We start from the raw sequence: 20,258 nt of genomic DNA on the forward strand, positions 1-20,258 counted from the left end.
TTAAAGTCAAGCCAGCTAAGAATTTTATTGCTGATCGTGGGCTTCAGCTTCTGGGCAATGATCACGAGGGGAAGGCTCGAAGGAAGTCATGGTAGCTTATCTTGTTTTCTCCACAAGAACATAGGTCAATCAGCTGGGAAAAAAAAAAAAACAAACAACAACACAACAAACACCGTAAAGAGCTGGAAGAAGCTGCAAATTTGTTTCTTTAGGGGAAAGTGCCCAGAGGTGCTCCTTGTGTGACAAAGCAGATATTACTCCCCTGTGTGGAAAAGTCTACCACCTTAGTAATCCTGAATCACAGGTAACCTTGAATGCTTATAGATGACACTAATCTATGCAAGAAGAAGAGTTAAAGTGTTTGAGTTTAACCCTGATTGCCTTCTGAGTATGCCCACAGTGGCAACAGATCCACAAAAAAATAAAGCATGGCCACAGACCGATATAGGCCACAGCAAATCTTTCAGAAACCCCATAGAAATCCGTGCCAAATGTGGGATGGGGGCAGCATATCTAACAGTTACTGTTCGCTGGTGTCGCTTTGGTGTGTGCACATGGCATAAAGTGGAGACACAAGATAATTCAGCTCAGCGACAGCCCTACTAATGAGCCAGTTCTGGTATCCGTGCCTGACCCTGCATTGTATTACAGAGCTATAGCCTCTGTGTGCTTAAGGAGAAGAAAGAGGGCTTTTGTTTCTTTAATTGCATAACTAATCTCCTTCTGACACCCAGGGAGATGGAAAAGGTCTAATATCACAGTTCCTTGAAAGGATTCTTCTTCCTTTTGTCGCCTGGAGACAGATTTACTGGGATTGCTGTTGTGTGACTGACAGCTGTGCTCCTCTCCAATCCAGACAGTCGTTAACTGTCTGCCATATGTTTAATTTATAGCACCGCCACACTTCAGAGGGCTCTGGGCACACCCATATTAACATTTGAAGAGAGAAGAGGGATGCTTTTAGTGTATAGGTCCTACTTTTAGTGTATAGGTCCTAGATGGGGATTCAAACGGGGGTTTAGCCTCTGTTGTCTCAGGTTCTTCACATGCTTTTGGGCATGACGCTTCATCTCCCATTCTTGGAGTGGAAGCAGGAAGGACTCTTACCACATTGTAAATTCCTCAGGGCAGAGTGGTCTCCAATGAACTCTAGTACAGCAAAGCCCTGGGTGCCTTTATTCACTGCACATTCAGAGACATAAATACCCTGCCCGTGCACCTTTCTAACCATCCTATAATGCTCACGGTTGGTTTAGAAGATTTTTTTTTTTTTTTAGTAAGGGAAATAATCCCTCTGGTTTCTAGATTTCTTTAAACTCTGAGTCTGCCTTTACTGGCCACCAATCTACCGCATATCACATTATGCTAAGAAAGCTAAGAAAGCATCCTTGCCAGTCATATTCTTGAAAGGATCCTCCATCCCCACTGCTTTAATTTCTCTCTTCAGTTTCCCCTCCCATTTTCTGCTGTGCAGACTGTGATCTCCATGTGCTGTTGCTCACAGTGCCCAGCAAGCCTCTGTTTTAGTTGTGTTAATCAAGTGGTTATGATTTTAATTTCTTCTTTTTTTTGTTGGTACAACACTTAGTTCTCAAATCTTCAATTCAGTTGCTGTTAAACCCAGAATGCGTCTAAGCTTTCCTAAGGCTCATTCCCTAAGCACCTCAGTGTCATCTCTACTCGAGCCCAGGTGTTCTTAAGTCATGACAGACACTCAGTAGCTCTGCAGTAGCCTATGCCTGATCTCTATCATGACATACAACCTCTTCTGCTCATCTCAGATCTGAGGCAGTGGGCATTTTCAGGCTTCATATAACAGAGCAGCCAAACATCTAATCTGGGGGACAACCTGGGTAATATATCTTCCCTTTACTTAGAGGATAGCAATTATCTCCTCCTTTAGGACACAGGCTCAGTCCAACAGCTCAGAGGCCTTTCCAAATTGGGACTCTCTTGCCCTTTTCTTGAAGCTGTTCCCCTTTGTAGGGTAGAGTAGCTGTTGATCTCGCCTGGCTATAGGAGGGGAATTCAATACGCACAGCACCCCTTCCTTCTGACCTTGTTAAGAAGAATGATGTTGGTCGGCACACCCAAGCTGTCGCAAAGGGCTAAAAATTTTGCTTTGTCCAGGGTGCCAGAGCCATCCTTGTCGCACCGAAGAAACGCCTCTTGAATGTTCTTCTTGTTCAAGTTCTTATGGAGGTTCAGCTCTTCCTGAACCTGCACAATTAATTCATCCAGTTCCTGCTTGCTGGTCCGAAGCGTGGGGATGTCACTGTAGAAGAAATGAAGAATGGGACTTCATGTCAAAGCTACTTCTGGCAGCCTTACTGTGACATTTGTGTGCTGGCTGCCCACCATGGCTGGCCAGACTCTATTTCTGAATACACAGCAGGCTTCTGGGGTGCTTGGTCTTTATGGCAAGCTCATCTCAGCTTGGACTTGGAGATGAAGCTCAGTCTCTGTCTTGGAGCATTAGATAAACTATTTTCCTTTTGTAGGACATTTCCCCCATGCACCTTTTGTCTGCAAGTGCTCTGAGACAAGAAGCATTTCTTTGTGTGCTCCATACGGTCCCAGGACGTGTATGCAACTCTAGTTTCAAGCAGAGCCCCTGAACTACCATGTTACTAACAGACTCCAAAGTGTGTTGTGAGGTAATAGGGTTGTTACTGTGTCACCCAAAATGGGTCCAGACAGATATAAAAGAGGATGTGGTCTAGGCTCTGATGGGCTGATAAGCACAGCCCAAGCAAATGAAAAAAAAAGACTCCACCAACCATCCACTGAGCCTGCAAGCATCTAGTGGCTCATGCAGATACTGTTAGCAGCAGCTGTTACAGTTAACTGCTGCCTTTTGGGAAAAGATGACTGTGTCCATTTAGCTGAAAGTATCCCTGCTGCTGAGCCAGAGCTGTCCCACAAGGGTTTTGGGTCAGCAGCAGCTGCGATATTATATTGTACACACTTGACCCCCTCTGTATGTGTGCAGACACAGGCTCTTGGAGCTGAATAATCAGCTGGGCAGCCATCAGACAGCAAGCTGAAGCCCATGGAGGCTGCTGGAAATCCCCGTAGTTGTCAACCCTGAGTCTCCTTTAGCTCCACAACGCCATCCTTTGAAGCCTACCTGTTGGCAGTCTCCTTTACCACCTGCCGTGGGTGAAAATGATCCCTCAGGGACTGCAGTGTTGCAGCAGGGAAACTCTCTGCATTGCTCTCCATATAATTAAGCACATATTCATCAGCGTCAGTGATAACAAACCTGTGGCCAAACACTGGGGAAGAGGCATTAAAGAAAGCAGTGTTACTTGCCTTTCAGCATGGGTAAGTCACTTCATCATCCAGAAGAGAGCATGGTTCCTCTCTTGTGGCTGGGCTCGGGTTTGAGCGAGCTTTGCTATTTGTTTCAGTCCTTGAAGTGAGAATAGTTTCACTGACTCAAAGGGAGTTTTACTGCAAGAAAAGCAGCTGCTGAGAGCAAAGGCCCCATGCTTGGGCCTACAATGACTCCCCCATTAGCACTGGTGTGTTTCTAAATATTTCATTTTACATATACATTTCATATTACATTTATTTTCCTTATAGGATAGATTTATGGCCTTTGCTGCTGGTAGTCATCTGGCATAGCTTTAACTCTGGGAATCCTGGCAGGTCCCAAAATGTAAACTGAACACATAGTATGGAGAACAGAGCTCTTTTCCTAATTATGTCAAAGGTCCAAACACTGACAGCAACAGAGTTGTATCAGTGTACACCAGCTGGTGATCAAAAAACTCAAATGAGATGAGAAGCAGAAGGAACAGATCTTTCAAGTGAAGGAAGGTATATGCACTGTCCATGCAATAAATAACATAATCAGAGCAGGCACTGAAAACCAATGCTCAGAAAGTATTATCAAATTTTACCTTCAATTGTAGAACCGATGGTGAGGTCAGAAGGCTCATAGTATGTGGGATTCTCTGTAGTAGAGCCTGGTTTGGCAACTCTGGTCTTTCCTAAGTATTTGCCCCCAATGATGCCAGAGTTACGGACTGGGGGTTCATAGATGCTGATCGTGTCATTGGAGAGGAAATAAGAAAGGATGAAACGACGCTTTCTGTCCTCAGGATTTGGTGATTCCTAGAGGAAAGGTAGCGGCTTTGGAAAAGAATATTTCAACCAGGTTTTTCTTTCCTGGGGTGCTTAGAGAGTAGCTAGTAACCCATTCATAAACACCCACAGCTCATAGCTTTTTCTATAGCTGACTAAACAAAGCACTTGATGTAGGCCAAAAGCTACAGATATGCTGTCATAGCATAACAAAGCCCTAGAAAGCATTAAATATCTATATTTCAAAGGTTACTTGCTCTAGTCAGGCTAACAGAAGCAGAATCTGGGCTCCAGTGACATATTCAGTGTTTCTGCAGACTGAGTAATCCAAGAGAAAGGAATATCCCATATGGAATGATTCATCACAGAGAGAGACTGGCTGTAAAATTCAGTAATATTAAAGTTCTATTTTTCATTAGAACCATAGAATCATAAAATGGTTTGAGTTGGAAAGGACCTGAAAGATCATCCAGTTCCAAACCCCTGCCATGGGCAGGGACACCTTCCACTAGCCCAGGTTGCCCAATGCCCCGTCCAACCTGGCCTTGAACCCTGCCAGGGAGGGGGCAGCCACAGCTTCTCTGGGCAACCTGTGCCAGGGCCTCACCACCCTCACAGGGAAGAATTTCTTCCTTACATCTAATCTAAATCTACCCTCTTTCAGTTCAAAGCCATTACCCCTCATCCTATCCCTACATCCCCTGATAAAAAGTCCCTCCCCATCTTTCCTGTAGCCCCTTTCAGTCCTGGGAGGCAGCTCTAAGGTCTCCCCGGAGCCTTCTCTTCTCCAGCTGAACACCCCCAACTCTCTCAGCCTGTCCTCACAGGGGAGCTGCTCCAGCCTCCTGAGCATCTTTGTGGCCTCCTCTGGCCCCGCTTGAGCAGGTTCGTGTCCTTCTGATGTTGGTGCCCCCAGAGCTGGACACAGCACTGCAGGGGGGGTCTCTGAGAGCGGAGCAGAGGGGGAGAATCCCCTCCCTCGACCTGCTGGCCACACTGCTCTGGATGCAGCCCAGGACACAGTTGGCTTTCTGGGCTGTGAGTGCACATTGCTGGCTCATAGTCTGTTTTCCATCCACTAATACCCCCAAGTCCTTCTCCGCAGGGCTGCTCTTACTAATGAGTGCCTGAGAGAGGTTGGTTCTGCTTCCAGCTCTTAGTCACAGGAAGACACTCCCCTGACACACCGGTAGGTTTACTTGCTTAGTTTAAAATTAAGTGGCTCTGAACTCGTCAGCTGTGACCTTTAGGAGCTCCTGCACAATAGGGAAAAGAAATCAGCCCTTACTCACCCTGAGTGTTTGGAGAAGGCAAGCACCAGGCAGCACAGGAAATGCCATTGCTACTGCTGGATGTGCCAGAGGCTCCTTGCATAAACCAACTGTAAAGCTGGCACAAAGGCCAGGGCCCTAACGCTGCTGTCGTGGGTGGAAAGCACCGTCACTGCGGACTCCCTGGCTTCTGCGCTGGCCCTTGGCTGCTCCGCTAGCACAGCCCCTTGTTGGCTGCTGTGGCCAGGACTGGCCTGGAGAAGGACGGGTGCTGAGAGCCAGCAGCAGAGAGACAGAAGCTCACGCTTGTGGCAGCGGTTGAAGGCAGGCAGAGGCACAGTGCCCAGTTGCAGTGCTGTTTCAGTCAGGGCCATCTGTCACGTGCTGATGTCAGTGGGAGTTATTCCATAAATGGCTGTGGTTTTGTAGCATGTCTGTTTTGTACTTTCTGGCCTTGTTTTTTTCTACCTTTGCATGCCACTAATTGTCACAGCAAATACACGTAACCCAATGGTATCCCCTAAGGGGGGACTAGTGTTAGCTTGGGGAAGCCTCTTTTCCCACCAGCACAGAGGAGAATTTGCTAACAGCCTTGTCCAAGCAGGCTGTTCCTCCCATCCTTCTGACTCTACAACACAAGCTGGCCTTATACTATCAAGGAAAGCACTTACCAGGGCCACCTGGTATCGCAGCACCTTGTGGTCATTCTCTAGCATCTTAATTATATCTTTCCGGGGAGGCTTTGGAAACAGAGAAAAGCAGTTCTGAAGAGAGTCTTCAAGGACACCAAAACCATTATAGGGAGGAATTACCTGCATCCAGAGGAGATATCAAGCATAAACAGCTGAAACTAAGAACAAGGCAACATTTGCAGGACAGCTTATCAGAAACCATCTGTTTGGAAAGAAATCTTCTGTCACCAGGTAGCAATAGCTGTGACATCCTGCCCAGTAGAGATGCTACCAGCTTGGCCATGTGTTGGACCCCTTACTTACAGAAAATATTTAAGAGAATTAAGAAAATCTGAAATTCAGAAAGCCAGGTAATTTCTCTGAATAAAGAGACTATGACTATACTAATAACTAAACCTTCCTGTGCACAGGAACTCAATCATCTATATGGTTAGAGTGTTAACCTAACCCCCATCACGTTTGTAGTCTAGAACAGTTAGCACTCCAAATGACTCCTAGGCTCAGTCGGGGAGGTGACAAGGGCTGTGACTGTCCCCGGTAGGCAGTTTGGACTTGGCAATGTTGTTTTGGAGAGTGAGGGAGAGTTTAGTAGTATGAGTGCAGCCAGACTGTGCCAGTTGGCTTCCCAGCCAAAACCAAACCTTGACACTGTTTGATTTTCTAGTATAGACATAACCAGAGTTCTTTCTATCACTATTAGCAAGTGCTTTGTACTTTACAGTATTAGAAATCAACAGTTTCAGAGGATTTTCATTTTTAAATCAATTATGACCCTTCTTGCCTTGTCTTTTTCAAATTACTTGCTCTTTTCTTTAAGCTGAACTGGTTTACTATATGTTCTCACTAAGCTGAGCCTATACTTTACTATAAGATCTTACACCAACTGCTTCCTTCCCTCCCTTCCTTTGAGAAATTGTTTGCAGTACCCGTGGAACTTCCTCAAGTGATTTCTTCTTTATTTCCACTGGCTGGAAGTCTGTAATGCCAAATTTGTCACGATAGAAGTTCCGTGTGAACTCATCACAGTCATAGATGAAGAAGGTGCGTCCAAGGAGGGTGATAGTTTTGCCAACAGCAAAATCTTTAGCTGTGAACCACTCAAGTACCTCCTGATCAGAGATCTCCAGCACACAGCTTGGGAAGGTCTCTAAGGACAAGGGAGTAAAAGGAAAAACAATTCAGTCAGGTAGATGTTAACATTTCCTAGCGAAAGGGATACAAAAGCAAGCTGTATAAATAGCTCCAGGGAGCTGTTGGTACTGCTGTCCTGCCACTGTTTCCTAAAAGGTATAGAATTTAGTGAGTATTTAAAGAACTTTTCTTTGGCCAAAAACTGATGACACTTGGAGTATTCTCAGCAAAAATTCTCCAGACTCTCTCTGACACAGCTGCCACACATGTGTCTACCCACCAAGGCACTTTAGCACAGATGTGCTGACCAATCTAAACTTACTTTTCTTGTCCGCAAAGGTTTTGGGCAAGCGTTGGCGTTTTATCAGTATTGGGAATGGGTCTCTACCATCATTTTGCCTGTAGACTTCCCGAACCTCCACTGTGTCATCTGCCAAGTAGAAATGGATGACGTAAGGCCTATTCTCACCAAAGATGCTGTTAGTGTCATCCCACGTGGCGTAGAAACGAAGGACCTGGGGTGGAAAAAAAAGAGGCAGAGAAGACAAATGTGAGTGAGAATTACTAATGCTTTGTCCAAATGAAGTGGGTTGAAATGGGTTGGGTGATTGGAGGCATCTCATCAATCTTCTCTGTCAGGTACAGAAGAACCAAGCCCTTGTACTGTGGGTACTGGGATGAATGGGCTGCTGAGGCAGCAGTGGGAAGGGCAGCAGAGGCCTGGAGAGCTGGACAGGCCTGGCTTACCTTGACAGAAGCAAATGAAAGAGAACAGTTTATGCTAAGACAAGAAATTTAGTTCAGGAAGCATGAGGAGAAATGGGGGGGGAAGTGATTAAAAAGCAGCAGAAAATAATTGTCCAGAAATGAGTAGGGAAGTAATCTTAAGGGAGTGATTTTTATAATGAAACTTAATACAGCAAGACAGAATCTTGTTTTGACTCTTACACCTCCTGGAGGTTTCATGGCCAATTCTTTACTACTCTCATGCTGAGGAAGACTGAGGGGAATACACTCAGCAGTCCTGAGGAGGCTGCATTCACTGCACATCCCATCGCACTCTGCCTAGTGGAAATACCATCTTTTAATGCCACAGAAATCAAACTCCTCAGTTTGTACCTTCCCAAGGTACAGCTCCTGCCCAATGGCCATTGCAGGCAGAGTTGGCCCAGTGCAGACTTGAGTTACTAAAGTTAAACTGGCAGTAAAATGACAGGTATAGCCCAGCTTGCATCCACACAGCAAAACACACAGCTCCCCCCAAAACAGGGTAACCATATCCAAAATGGCAACTGGATAGGATCCTGGCCTCTGCTAACAAAGTTCCTGGCCAAGAACTGTTTGATTTATAGCTGGCCAGGAACAATATGCAGAACTCAGGTGGTGTCCTGGCCCTGTTTTATTTTCTAGCATAGATGTAGTCTATAGGGTTTCTTACATTGTTGCTAGATGAAAAGAAGATCCAGAGGAGCAGGGAGGAGAGTGTTAGTCAACTGTGTGCACAGGGAGAATTCAGTCAGAGCAAGTGGCATTTTTTTTTGTCTGAAATTGTCCACTCTGGCACCTGGCATCAATGTTTCGGGAAGAGAGGAGTGGATGCAGCAAGTCTGTTCATAATAGAACTGCATCTGGCTGCTAACTTCCCAAGGCAGGTGGCTTATCTCATCCTAACAGAAAGCAAGAGAGAAATGGAGGATCTAGAGCGTAGGCTCTGCAATCCAAAGAGAAGGAGTTTACAAGGCACAAAGCTCAGCAAAAACATAAAAGGTTTTGTTTCTCACCAAAGCGAAGAAAGGAGCAAATCTGGAGTCTATTCAGCAGACTGAGATTTTTTAGAATGAGTAAGGTTGCAGACACTCACAAGACTCGTGTTTCAATAACACATCTAGTCTGTAATGTGGGTAATCACTACCAGCTCTCTCACCTGCTTGTCGTAAGTCAGAAACTGTTTGAGCTGGTCGAAGTCTGAGGGTGTGATGTACTTGCGCACAGGCATCCGACGCAGTTCTGTGTAAGGATCAAAAACCATTTTCTCTGGAGGGTTCAGTTCAAGTCCTTGGCTCTCCAGGAACACCTAGAAAGGTCATCTGAGGTATTAATGCTGCCGTGAGTTCTGAAGGTAAGAGGTAATTAGAGATTACAGAAGGGCTGAGATAAGTGTTGTCAGAATACTGCGAGTTCTTCCCTCACAGACCACCAGGCTGCAGGAATATTAGTTCTATTGCAATAGAAAATACAATAGAAGATGACCAATATGTTTCTGTTTAAGCTGCTTCTTAGCTTTGTTTGCTTTTTAATTAATCAGGGCAGTCCTGTCCTCAACATCCTAACTCAGATTTTACTTGAGCACAGTTTCTCTTGGCCGTAGGGTTTTAAATGGAGGATAACTGTCAGTTGGTCTCTTTTGTGGAAATGAAAAAGATTAAATTAGTGCATAACCACGGATGTAGTCAGTCTGAATTTGCAAGAGATCTAGGGCTCCCCAATGTGTCAGACAGTGGAAGTTAGTGCTACCCACACTAGGCCCACCAAGGCCCTTCAGGTCATGAGGATATATGCCAGAGTGGCAGTTTCATTCCATCTTTCAGGAAGAGTACTTTTCCCACAGAAAGAGGGAAATCTGCTTGTTTATAAAGGGATTTTTTGCTTACCTCAGATGCATCAACAAACGCTAGGTTATTACTTGTGCACTCACATCAGTCACCCAAAACAAACACTGAAGTCAATGGATTTCTTCCCTTTTTGGCCTTGGGAAATGGCCCGTGAAAACATTCAGCCCAGGAAGCAGCCATGCAAACATCTCCAACAGTCACGTGAGATCACCCTGAAGACTCACAAGGCAGGTTCACACTGTCAGACTCACTATTTTCTGGTCTGGAGGATGCCAGTTAATGATAAATAGACTAGTGGCCTTGAGATGTAGACCCACGTAGCTCATTTCTTGTTTTCCATTAACCAACCAACACTAACATGAGGATCAGCTCTTCATTTGATGTGAACTGACTTTAACAGTCATCCAGCTCCAGCAGAGCTGGCCCCACATGTTCTCAACAGCCACATATATACCAATATATTATACATGTTTGGGAACATCCCTGGGAACTGAGGCCAATTGGCAAGGCCTGCATCTAAACTCTCTCAGCCTCCAGGAGAGGTTGGCTGCACGTAACTCACCTCTTGGGAATGGTTCCTGGAACATTCTAACTCCTGGACTGCTCCTGGGATTTGCTTAGAAGAATAGTAGTTGTCCAGGGCTGAGATTATACAGGGGACAATCTAAGAGGATACCAGTATACTGGTATTTGTTGTAACTTGTTATTGGATTGTAATTATCTCATTTACTGGTACAGAAATAGCCAGAAATAGAAAAGCAGGCAATGAGTAAGCTCTCTTAGAAAGGTCAGTTCATACCACGATTCTCAACCCACAGATCATGACTGCTCTTCTGGCTTGGCTGTAGCTGGGTGCAGTTACTGAGGGCATTCCTTCCCCTATTCTTAACAGAGGAGTATTAAGTCAGAAAAGAGTCAGGATCAGTAATTTCCCTCTTACATATGCACAAGGTTTCATCTGGACTCTAAGCAGTTAAACTGGTGTACACATAGAAACGAGCTTAGGTCAATTCTGTTCATACAGAAATAGGCTTAGAGTTTGTACTATAAGGAGCATTTCTGAGGACAAAGGATGGGGCAGCCATGTGGCAAAAATACTGAGCAATTAACGTGCCCTCAGCAAATATACCTTGAACTTCCCATTGATCCGAAGAGAGAATTCTCCACAAAAAGCAAAATGAAAGATTGCAAACAACCTTATTGTAAAAGCTACAGATGCAAACTACTGGATTCTAACAGGTCTGTCCATCTGTAATTCCAGGATTCCCTGTGTCAGTGCCCTCTATACAAGCAACACACCTGTGTGAAAGGGTCACAGTCGACTATGCGGTACGTCCTGCCGTACATGGTGATGTTCATGCCCCGATTCAGATCCTTCCAGTGGTAATGTTCCCCCTGGTCATTCTTGGGCACCCGGTGGCGTCTGATAAGTTTGCCTTGAGGAAGACCAGAGTTCTGCACAACGGGCTCTATGACAGACATGCTGTCATCTTCCAAGTAGTAATAGATACCCACTTGGCGGATCCGGTAATGCTCTTCTGCGGAGAGAGGAACATCTTCCTGGAAATAGGCATCAAACTTCAAAATCTGCCAAAGGGGCAATATAACAAAGAGAGAGAGAAAGAAACAGTCTGAACACCCTGATTAGTCTATCAATACCAATAATTTATTTGTAATTTGCTCTGGCAGTGCAAAATTACTGGATTGTAACCTATAAGATCATCAAAGCCAACTGCAGCCTAATCTGTGACTGGTGGCAGAGGTATCATGAGAGTTTTCATCAAGACCTGCCTTTTCAAGCTTGGTACACAAAACAGGTATAAAAACTACAGCCTTTTCCCTACTCCTCCTTCATCACCCGCTATTTCAGCTACTGCCAGGTGCTTGGTTACTGCCAGTAATCTTGTTTTCTGACATACATGACTTTCTTTACTATTGTCAGCTTTGCAGACCCTGATTAGGGAAGCTTTTAGGAGATTTTGGTAAAGAGTTCATCCACATCTGTGGATTTTAAAATCTGCATGGGTCATCTAAAGTCACATCTATTCAGCACACACAGAATCACACACAGAATCACATACAGAATCACACAGAATCATTCAGGTTGGAAAAGACCCTTGGGATCATCGAGTCCAACCATCAGCCCTACTCTACAAAGTTCTCCCCTACACCACATCCCCCAACAGCTCATCCAAACAGCCCTTAAACACACCCAGGGATGGGGACTCCACCCCCTCCCTGGGCAGCCTATTCCACTGTCTGACCACTCTTTCTCTGAAAAATTTTCTCCTCATGTCCAGTCTGAACCTCCCCTGTTGCAGTTCAAAGCCGTTCCCTCTTGTTCTGTCACTAATTCCCTGGGAGAAGAGACCAGCACCAACCTCTCTACAATGTCCTTTCAGGGAGCTGTAGAGAGTGATGAGGTCTCCCCTCAGCCTTCTCCTCCTCACACTGAACAGTCCCAGCTCCTTCCATCGCTCCTCACAGGATTTATTCTCCAGGCCCTTCCCCAGCTTCCTTGCCCTCCTCTGCACTCACTCCAGAACCTCGAGATCTCTCTCGTATTGAGGTGCCCAAAACTGGACACAATACTCAAGGTGTGAATAGCAAAAGCTAATCTGTGCTGGAGAAGCAAGGAGACAAATCAGCCAGTGAATCACAGTTCCTGTGCTTGGCAGAAGTATGAGGAATATTTCCTCCAAGATCATTCAGTGCCCCTAAGAGGATGTAGGTGGCCAATCAGGCCTTGCATACCCAGCCTACATCAGCCCAGAGGCCTGGGTAATTAAGTGATGATAAAGCCAGCAAGTTCCTACCAGACAGCAAAAGTGTTTCAAAAGGGATCGTGACTTCCCCCAGCAGCGCTGGAGCCCCTGCTGCTGCTCTGGCTTGAATAAAGGGGCAGAGAAGTGTTGAACAGATGAAACAGCAACATCTACATTACTCTGAAGGAATAGCCTCAGTAATTAACACAGCACATCTGTTCCCCAGCCTGTCTCACAGACGGGCTGAGGCTTGGCTGCAGACTGGCCTTTCCAGGCCTGCCTGGCAGCGTGCAAACCCCTGCACAGGCTCAGGTCTGCCAAGCCTTGCACGCTCCGCAGTGACAGCTCTGTCCATGGCCGCGGCTGCGCTCGCCAGCTTGCAAGTCTGGGCCACTGGCACACTGAAAATCACGGGTCAGCTCAGGACTGCTCCAAGCAGACACACATCTGCCTCCTGGTCCAATACGATCACCAAGATGTAGCGCAGGAGGTACTGATGGAGCAGTACAAGCTGTAACACGCTGTGGTGACAAGCATAAATAGATAGACCACAGTTAAACAGTCTAACAGGGTCCCCGTTGCAGACTGTCTTTTATAGTTTAAGCTCAGTTACACTCTCAATATAGTTTTGGAAACACAGAAGGCCAAGTTGTGGTTTACAGGATTTACAGGGTTATAAACTGAAGCTTTTCAGAGTTAATCAAACTTCTTTTCCAACGCCTGCTGGAAATGCTCTAGCATAACTTGTGGGGAATGTCTTACATCGTTTATGTATTATAATCCTCCTCCCAAGTAAAGAAAGCTTCTTTCAGTCTGGGGTTCAGCTGTCTCTGACTAAGGGCTATGGCATCTGAAAACTGCTGTACACTGTCCCATGAACCCTGGAGCTGACTGTTTATGTCTCCGAACTTGGCCAGCAATATTCCTGGAATAAGCTTCTTTATACCTTTTTGTCAAAAGCCACGTGTGCTGGAATGAAGCCTGAAGGTGGAGCCCGCTTGGCTGGCCCATAGGTCAGTGTGGGTCTCTGGTTGGATAATTCATCTAATTCAGCCTGAGAAAGCTGATTCACATAGAGTCGCTCCCCACCGATCCCCACTGTTGGCAGCCGAGAAAAGGCAAATCCATTTTTGTAGCCCAGTGTCTGGGACCGATGAAAAGATGTTTTCTGTGGAAGGAAATCCAGCTGTTAAAATACTACATGCACCTAGTAGATACAGCTACCAAAAGCACAGAAAACCAGTGAAAGAGTGTAAAATTCAGAATGCCTCCCCCAGCATTTTAGGATAACCTACTGCAGCAGTTCTTTACAATCAGATTTTACACTTAGATCAAGAAGGCTGAAAAAACAGTAAGTGGCTGGAGGAACAAAGCATCAGAGTGAACTCAAATCCTAGTACTGGCACAGACTCCCCAAGAGCTTAAATCACTTGATTTCCTTATTGCCACCATTCTCAGTACCTAGAATGGGGTGACAGCACTTTATCTGCCCTAGTATTTCTCTCACAAACTCTTTGTTCCCTACTCTGTGTTATGACAGCACAGAGCACCACGGGACCTCACTCTGTTATTGCCTTACAGTGCTCCCTTGACTATTACACCTCGTGCACCCTCTGTGTTTTCCATCATTATTTGTTTTGTTAACTCTCTCCTGGGGATGATATTCACAGGATTTTCTTCACTGGGCTAAACCAAGGTGTGTCATGCTCATAGAGCTGCAATTATGAAACGTACCAAAGCACATCAGCTGTTTCACCATCCCTTTCCACAGCCCATGCAAGGGTCACACATGAAATAACCACAACCACAGTGTAAAACGAGAAGAATTCTATCTCTGTGAGCACTGTATAATGTTGGCTATAGGATTCACCTGTAATTTCTTGCTTTGTTGGTTTAATCTTGGTTTTGAGCTTCTCAGAGCCTTTCACCTGTCTCATGCCAGCTACTGAGCCCTTCTTCAAGCTAAATAATTATCCAGATGGCACAGGAAGGTCCCTGTCTTGCTTAAGACACACAACAAAAAAATGTCAGAGCTGTGAATAGGGCCTGATCTCTGTCATTCCAGTCCTGTTCTTCACTAGTGATGATTAGGATCGGACTTGAGTGACACCAGACTCCTTGACTTGCTGTACAGTCCACCACACCTGGTACCTCACCTGCAATCCTGAAAGCATTTGAAATAACACGTGCCTGGCTGGTCCCACTGGGCTGTCAGCACTTAATGCTCCAGAGAAAGCAGAAGAAATTGTGAGTCCCTGATAATAAAACCCCTGACTTTACCTTGACTTTTGCCAAGTAAAATGGAATTGTGTGCATTTCCAGCATTGAAGGAACAAGCTTCAGCTCCTTTTCCAGACCCAGACTTGCAATCAGTCCAACCTCAGGCATGTGAACCATTTCTTCTCCACCCCCTCCCTCACTCCCTCATGGGTAAACCTCTAATCTTATTTATACCTTCAAGGCCCCACTTGAATTTCACATAGTCGCCTGTTTTCTCTTTAAACTGGTACTACGGAACTTGCTGTGGACAGAGCAGTCAGGAAAACAGGTTCAGGTGAAAACAAGAGAGTCTACTGAAGAAATGTTAACAGAACATCTTACAAACATTAGGCCTGCCACAGAACTGCTATTTTCTTCTGTTAAATAAATACCAAGAGAAAGCTGTGGGAAAAATATTCAAGCAAAACCAGGAAGTTTGTCTTTAAATTGGGCAATATCGGTGTTTGAGAAGTGCACAGGCTTTTAAGGGCCCACAGCTGCCTAAAGAAAACACCTCTCAAATTCACATCCCAGAGTTGATAGGCTCTCCCAAGTGAGCATGGATGCCAGATAACATCTCACAGTATCAGGTGACTAATGTAAATTTAAAAGGGAAAACCCAGAATGTAAACTCCTAATCTCAGTTACTGCCAGCCCGTATCTGAAGGAATTCCACTGAATGAAGTCCTTTTACCGAGTCTATAATGCTTCCTACAAATGCCGTTCCCCCTCCCAGTGCCTGTTCTTCTGTCCCATGAGCACTAAGCAATAACAATATTATCTTCTTTGAACACAGAGGTTTTCTTCAGCGCTTCTCAGCATTCACATGGAAAACAAGTACGGGGAAGCCCACTTTAGAGACTGGAAAATTGAGGCAAAGTGAGTTGATAGCACTCACTAGGGCTCACCCTGAGGAACACTACAAAGCCATGTCTGGAGTCCAGATCTCCTTAAAACATTACCAATAGTTCAATACTTCAAGTTACTCTAAAATAATGATCTCCTCTGCTAAGTCCTGTGGGTGTTTCTTACATACACATAGCGCTGCTGAGGTCAGTAGAAGCAGTCACATGACTAAAGCAGGCAGGATTATACTGATAGAGGAAATAATATTTTGCTGGGGCAGAAATCTGCATTGTAGATTTCCAAGACGTTATAAATTATATTGAGGAAATAATATTAAGCTGAGAATAATTCTGAGATAGCCTTTGTTACTGCATGATTGAAGGGAGTCATTACGAGTAAATGACTCCACTTCTGTTGAAGAACTCAGTCATCACTGACTTAGCAAATAGTTTGACTTTTCACATTGGAAGGCACCATTAAGACTGGTACAGTGACAATTTATCCTTGGGTAGCCCCAATCCACACATAAGCAGAATAAAGAAAAGAGAGGGTCCTATTTAGGAAAACAAGAGAAAACTGGGTTCCCACAAAAGCACCCAGAATCATCTGGATTGGGTTTACCAAAGCCCATCATGACACGGTCCTTGTCAAGAGCACATCTATCAAACAGATAGTAGTGACAGTACCACCACCGGTCTAAGAAACATAGGACAACTTCCTACGGGAGCACTCGATCCCTTCAGTGTTGTTAAGATCCTTTAGAGGTTCCACCCCACTCCATCTGAGGCATAATCAAGAGTTATAGAAATTTCTATTACAAGGATACCTCAGAAATACTGTGGTGTCCTCTGGAATTATCAGGAGCATTGCGGTGGCAGGAGATGGAAGGGAAGTTTTCCTCCTTTGGGATAATTAGCATTCCCATCGGAAGATCAAATGGGCATGAGGTCTGTGTCCCATGAAGTAAAGAGCCTCTGTGAGTGACATGGGAAGAGCAGATTGGCTGACCCGCAGTGGGGCTCACCATCACCTGAGGATTCGCCAAAAGATAGCCTGGATTGGTTAGGAGGTTCTCTCTTCTGTAGAGCACAATCTAGGGAACATATCAGGAAGACATGGAAGTGCTTATTCCGGAGGTGTCAGTTTTCAGTGGGAATATCAAGGACAAGGAGTACTGTCCCAAGATAAGTCTCTTTTTTTTTTTTCAGTACAGCATGTTCCATGACAAACGTTAACATAAAAGTACATGAGGTTCCTTATTCTGGAATACCAGAGCATACTGAGGCCCTATTCTCCTGATGACCAGACAACTTGGATGTATTGTGAGGGAATAGGGGCAAGAAGGGGCCTCACTCAGAATATGGAGCCTTATGGAAATGGAGGAGCCTGTTCTTAAGGATATTAAGCTCCAGGGAACTGTAAGGAGCTTAATAAATAGGAACAATATAAAATGTTCCCTACAAAAGTCTGGGAGCATTGCTTCTGCGGGAAACAGTCAGGATATTGGTTTCTCAAACTGACATTCATAGCATTGAGTTGAAGTTGAGCAATGGTGTCAAGACTCAATTAGTTCCCCAAGGAGAAGGAAGGTCAGAGCAGTCAGCTGCCCTGAAACAGTACTGGAAGGAACTCAGGGAGTATCACTTCTCATCCGTGGTACTGCTTCCTCAAGAGGATGTTGGGATGATTTGGGGTTATCAGATCCTTAGTGCATGGGCCATTGGGAATGAGGAAAAGGAGAGGTTGCTTCCTCATTTAGGTGTCAATTCAAGTGCAGAGGATGAGGATGAAACTACTTCTTCCAAGGAACCTGGCAGCAGCTGAGAGGGTCTCACTTCCTTGGGATGGGCCTGGAGGCTGTGGTGGTATCAGTTCCATGGAGAGATACCACTTCTCTGAAGATTATCAGGTTCTCACACTCCAGACCATTAGTTCCCTGTGGACTATCAAGGATTTGGTTCTCCAGGCAATACCGGGTGAGCATTTGTGGAAGTATCAGAGCTTTGGAGAAGAGGGTATCAGGAGGGTATTGACTGCCCAGGAGATTGGTGACTTCGGGATGTATCTGTCCCTCTGAGGGGGGTGGGTGGGTCCAGGACATAACTGTACTGGGATGGTGTGGGGGATTAATTCCTGGTAGAGGACTGCTTGAGGTTTGGACAGTGTTGGTTCTCCTGAGTATATCAAGTCAGTTGAGGGGCTATCAGGTGAGTTTATGGGTCCTGGTTCAGGGCAGTATCAGAATGAGCAGTAGGTTCAGAACACATCCCTTTGGGAAAACTGAGATAGTTCAGAGAAACAGTAGTTTTCCCTGGGGGAATCAGGTTTCAAGACTGTAAAGTGAGTTTGGGGATACTCCTTCCCTTGGGGTATCACATGAACTGGCAGGGGAACTATTGGATGGATTCAGGGGTACTGGATGCCCATGGGGTGAGTTTGCAGATAGTAGTTCTGCAGTTATAAAGTTTTTGGAGTCTCAAATGAGGCTGGGATAACCTACCTCTCCAAAGCTATCAGGACAATTTTGGGGGTTATCAGATGGGTGCAAGATGCAATGGGTTCCCTGGGGACAAGATTAAGAGTACCAAGTCCCCTGGAGGGTGGGCTCAGGGATAGCTGGTCCCCTGGTAACAGGCTTTCAATGTCATTGGGAGAACTTAGGGAGTACCACGTCAGCTGTGGGTGGGGTCAAGGGACACCAGGTGGGTTCAGAGAGCTCAAGTCTCCCAGAAGTGAGTTCAGCAGATACTTGTTGGCTTTGGGAAATACCAACTCCCCTGGGGGAGAGATCAGTGGGTGCTAGGTCTGCTGGGGAGCATGAGATGAGTTTACAGGGCACCAGGTCCCTTGAGGATCACTTCACAGGGTGCCAGGTCCCCTGAAGGGTGTCTGCTGAGTTTGAGGGGTACCAGGTTCACAGGACATGGCTTCACAAGACACCAAGTCCCCTCAGGGACATTAGGTGAATTCGGGAGGTACTAGGCCTCACGGGGGGAATTAGGGAGTGGTCTGAGGGAACAGGTGGTTCCCTTGGGGTGGTTTAGGGGGTAACATGTCCCCTGGGGGAATATTGGGTGACTTTAGAGGTAAGAGGTTTAGGTGAGTTTAGGAGCAACAGGTCTCCTGAGGAGTTAGAGGAGGATCTGAGGGAGCACCAGGTTCTCAGGGGGTGTCTTCAGTGGTTACCAGGTCCCCCGGCGGAGCCAGACAGGGTACAAGTCACTGACGAGTCCCTGGAGCAGGTGGGGGGGGTAGAAGCCCGGTTCTCAGGGAGGCTCTCGGGGGGCGGGGCCCGCTAGGCCGGGCCAGACCGGGCTTGGGGGCGCCCCGGGGGAACGGAGGCGGGGTATCCCCGGGAGGCAGGGTTCACCGGACGGCTGCGCTCACCATGGCGTCCCTGAAGGCGCAGCCCGGGAGGAAGGGCAGTCCCGGCTCCCGCCTCAGGCTCATGGCGGTGCAGCCTCTCCCTACCCCGGCTCCGGCGACGCCGTCTCCATGGCAACCGCCGGCCCGCCCAGTGCGCAGGCTCGTCAGGCGGGGGCCGCGCATGCGCACTGAGCCAAGGGGCTCCCGCGCCTGCGCCGTGAGCGACGGGGAGGGCGTTGCCGTGGCAACGGGAGGGCGGGAGTGCGGCCCCTGGAGCCGGCCCGAGCCGCGGGGCGGGGGCTGGAGGGGCCGGGCCCCCTCCCGGCAGGCTGGGAAGGGGGCTCAGGGCGGCCTCGTCCCCGTAGTGTGAAAAAGAAGCAGTCTTGGGACCTGTGGAAAGCATTATATCCCGTTTTCTTACGGGTTTGAGCGCGGTTCGGCCTACTCCAACACAGGCCGCCGCCATGTTCCTCCTCCCCCTCACAGCCAGCCGGGGCCTTTCAGCATCTCGCAGTGTAGACTCAGTATTGGCTCTGCCAGACCCTCACCCCCTTGGCACAGCTGGGCTATGTCCCTGCTATTAAAAATCTTGGCCTCCAAAACAGGTTTCTGGCAGCCAGGCTGCTTTTTGGGAGTTGTCCCTGCCCTGTGCTGTGCCCAGGGAGAGGAGTAGCTGTGGAGGGCCAAATGCATACCAGGAGCGCTCAAAACATTTTAACGGGAGAAGTGATTGAGCTGGTTTATGATGTATATTGTATGTATATTAGCTGTGAAATAGTGCGCTTTGTAATATGTAGCACTGACACGGTTCCTTTCTTTTGAACAGTTTTTACCTGTTTCTGAAGAAAGCAGCGAAAAGAAGCAGCAGGGGGGACATCTAGGAAAAGGTGGTTGTGCAATAGTCACTCCCAAACGTACAAGAGAAAAGAGAGCCAAGTCAATCGCCAGAGAGAAGAGTTTTTTGTATGTTTTTCCCTTGGTCTCTTTATCAACAGTACACAAGAAGGCCAGGCTGTGATTCAAGGGCAGGCAGCGGGATCTGAGAGTTTTGTAAATAGAAGTCAAGCAGAGAGAAATGCAGCCAGACTGTCTGTCTAAGCATGGTGTGGGAGAGAGAAGAAAGCCAGCCAGTGGGAGATAAAAGAATGAGTCTGATGAGCTTAGAAAGGAAAATAATAGATTGAAGGCCAAGCAGGGCTAAAAGGCTGGAGCTGAAAGACAGCA

The 20,258-nt window shown here is 46.6% G+C and overlaps 1 protein-coding gene across 1 annotated transcript; it reads right to left on the reverse strand.

Moving 5' to 3' along the window:
• EFHC1 (EF-hand domain containing 1) lies at nt 1-19,118 on the reverse strand. Its single transcript, XM_074864678.1, has 11 exons — nt 19,056-19,118; nt 13,510-13,731; nt 11,098-11,385; nt 9,111-9,260; nt 7,509-7,701; nt 6,982-7,202; nt 6,035-6,175; nt 3,909-4,122; nt 3,131-3,278; nt 2,059-2,275; nt 1-133 (listed from the first exon to the last, which is right to left on the reverse strand). Exons 1-11 carry the CDS (start codon nt 19,116-19,118, stop codon nt 62-64), a joined length of 1,929 nt encoding a protein of 642 aa, XP_074720779.1. The 3' UTR covers nt 1-61.
• Nucleotides 19,119-20,258: the final 1,140 nt, after the last annotated feature.

This window comes from Strix uralensis, chromosome 3 (genome assembly GCF_047716275.1).
Source record: "Strix uralensis isolate ZFMK-TIS-50842 chromosome 3, bStrUra1, whole genome shotgun sequence".
NCBI classification, from domain to species: Eukaryota; Metazoa; Chordata; class Aves; order Strigiformes; family Strigidae; genus Strix; species Strix uralensis.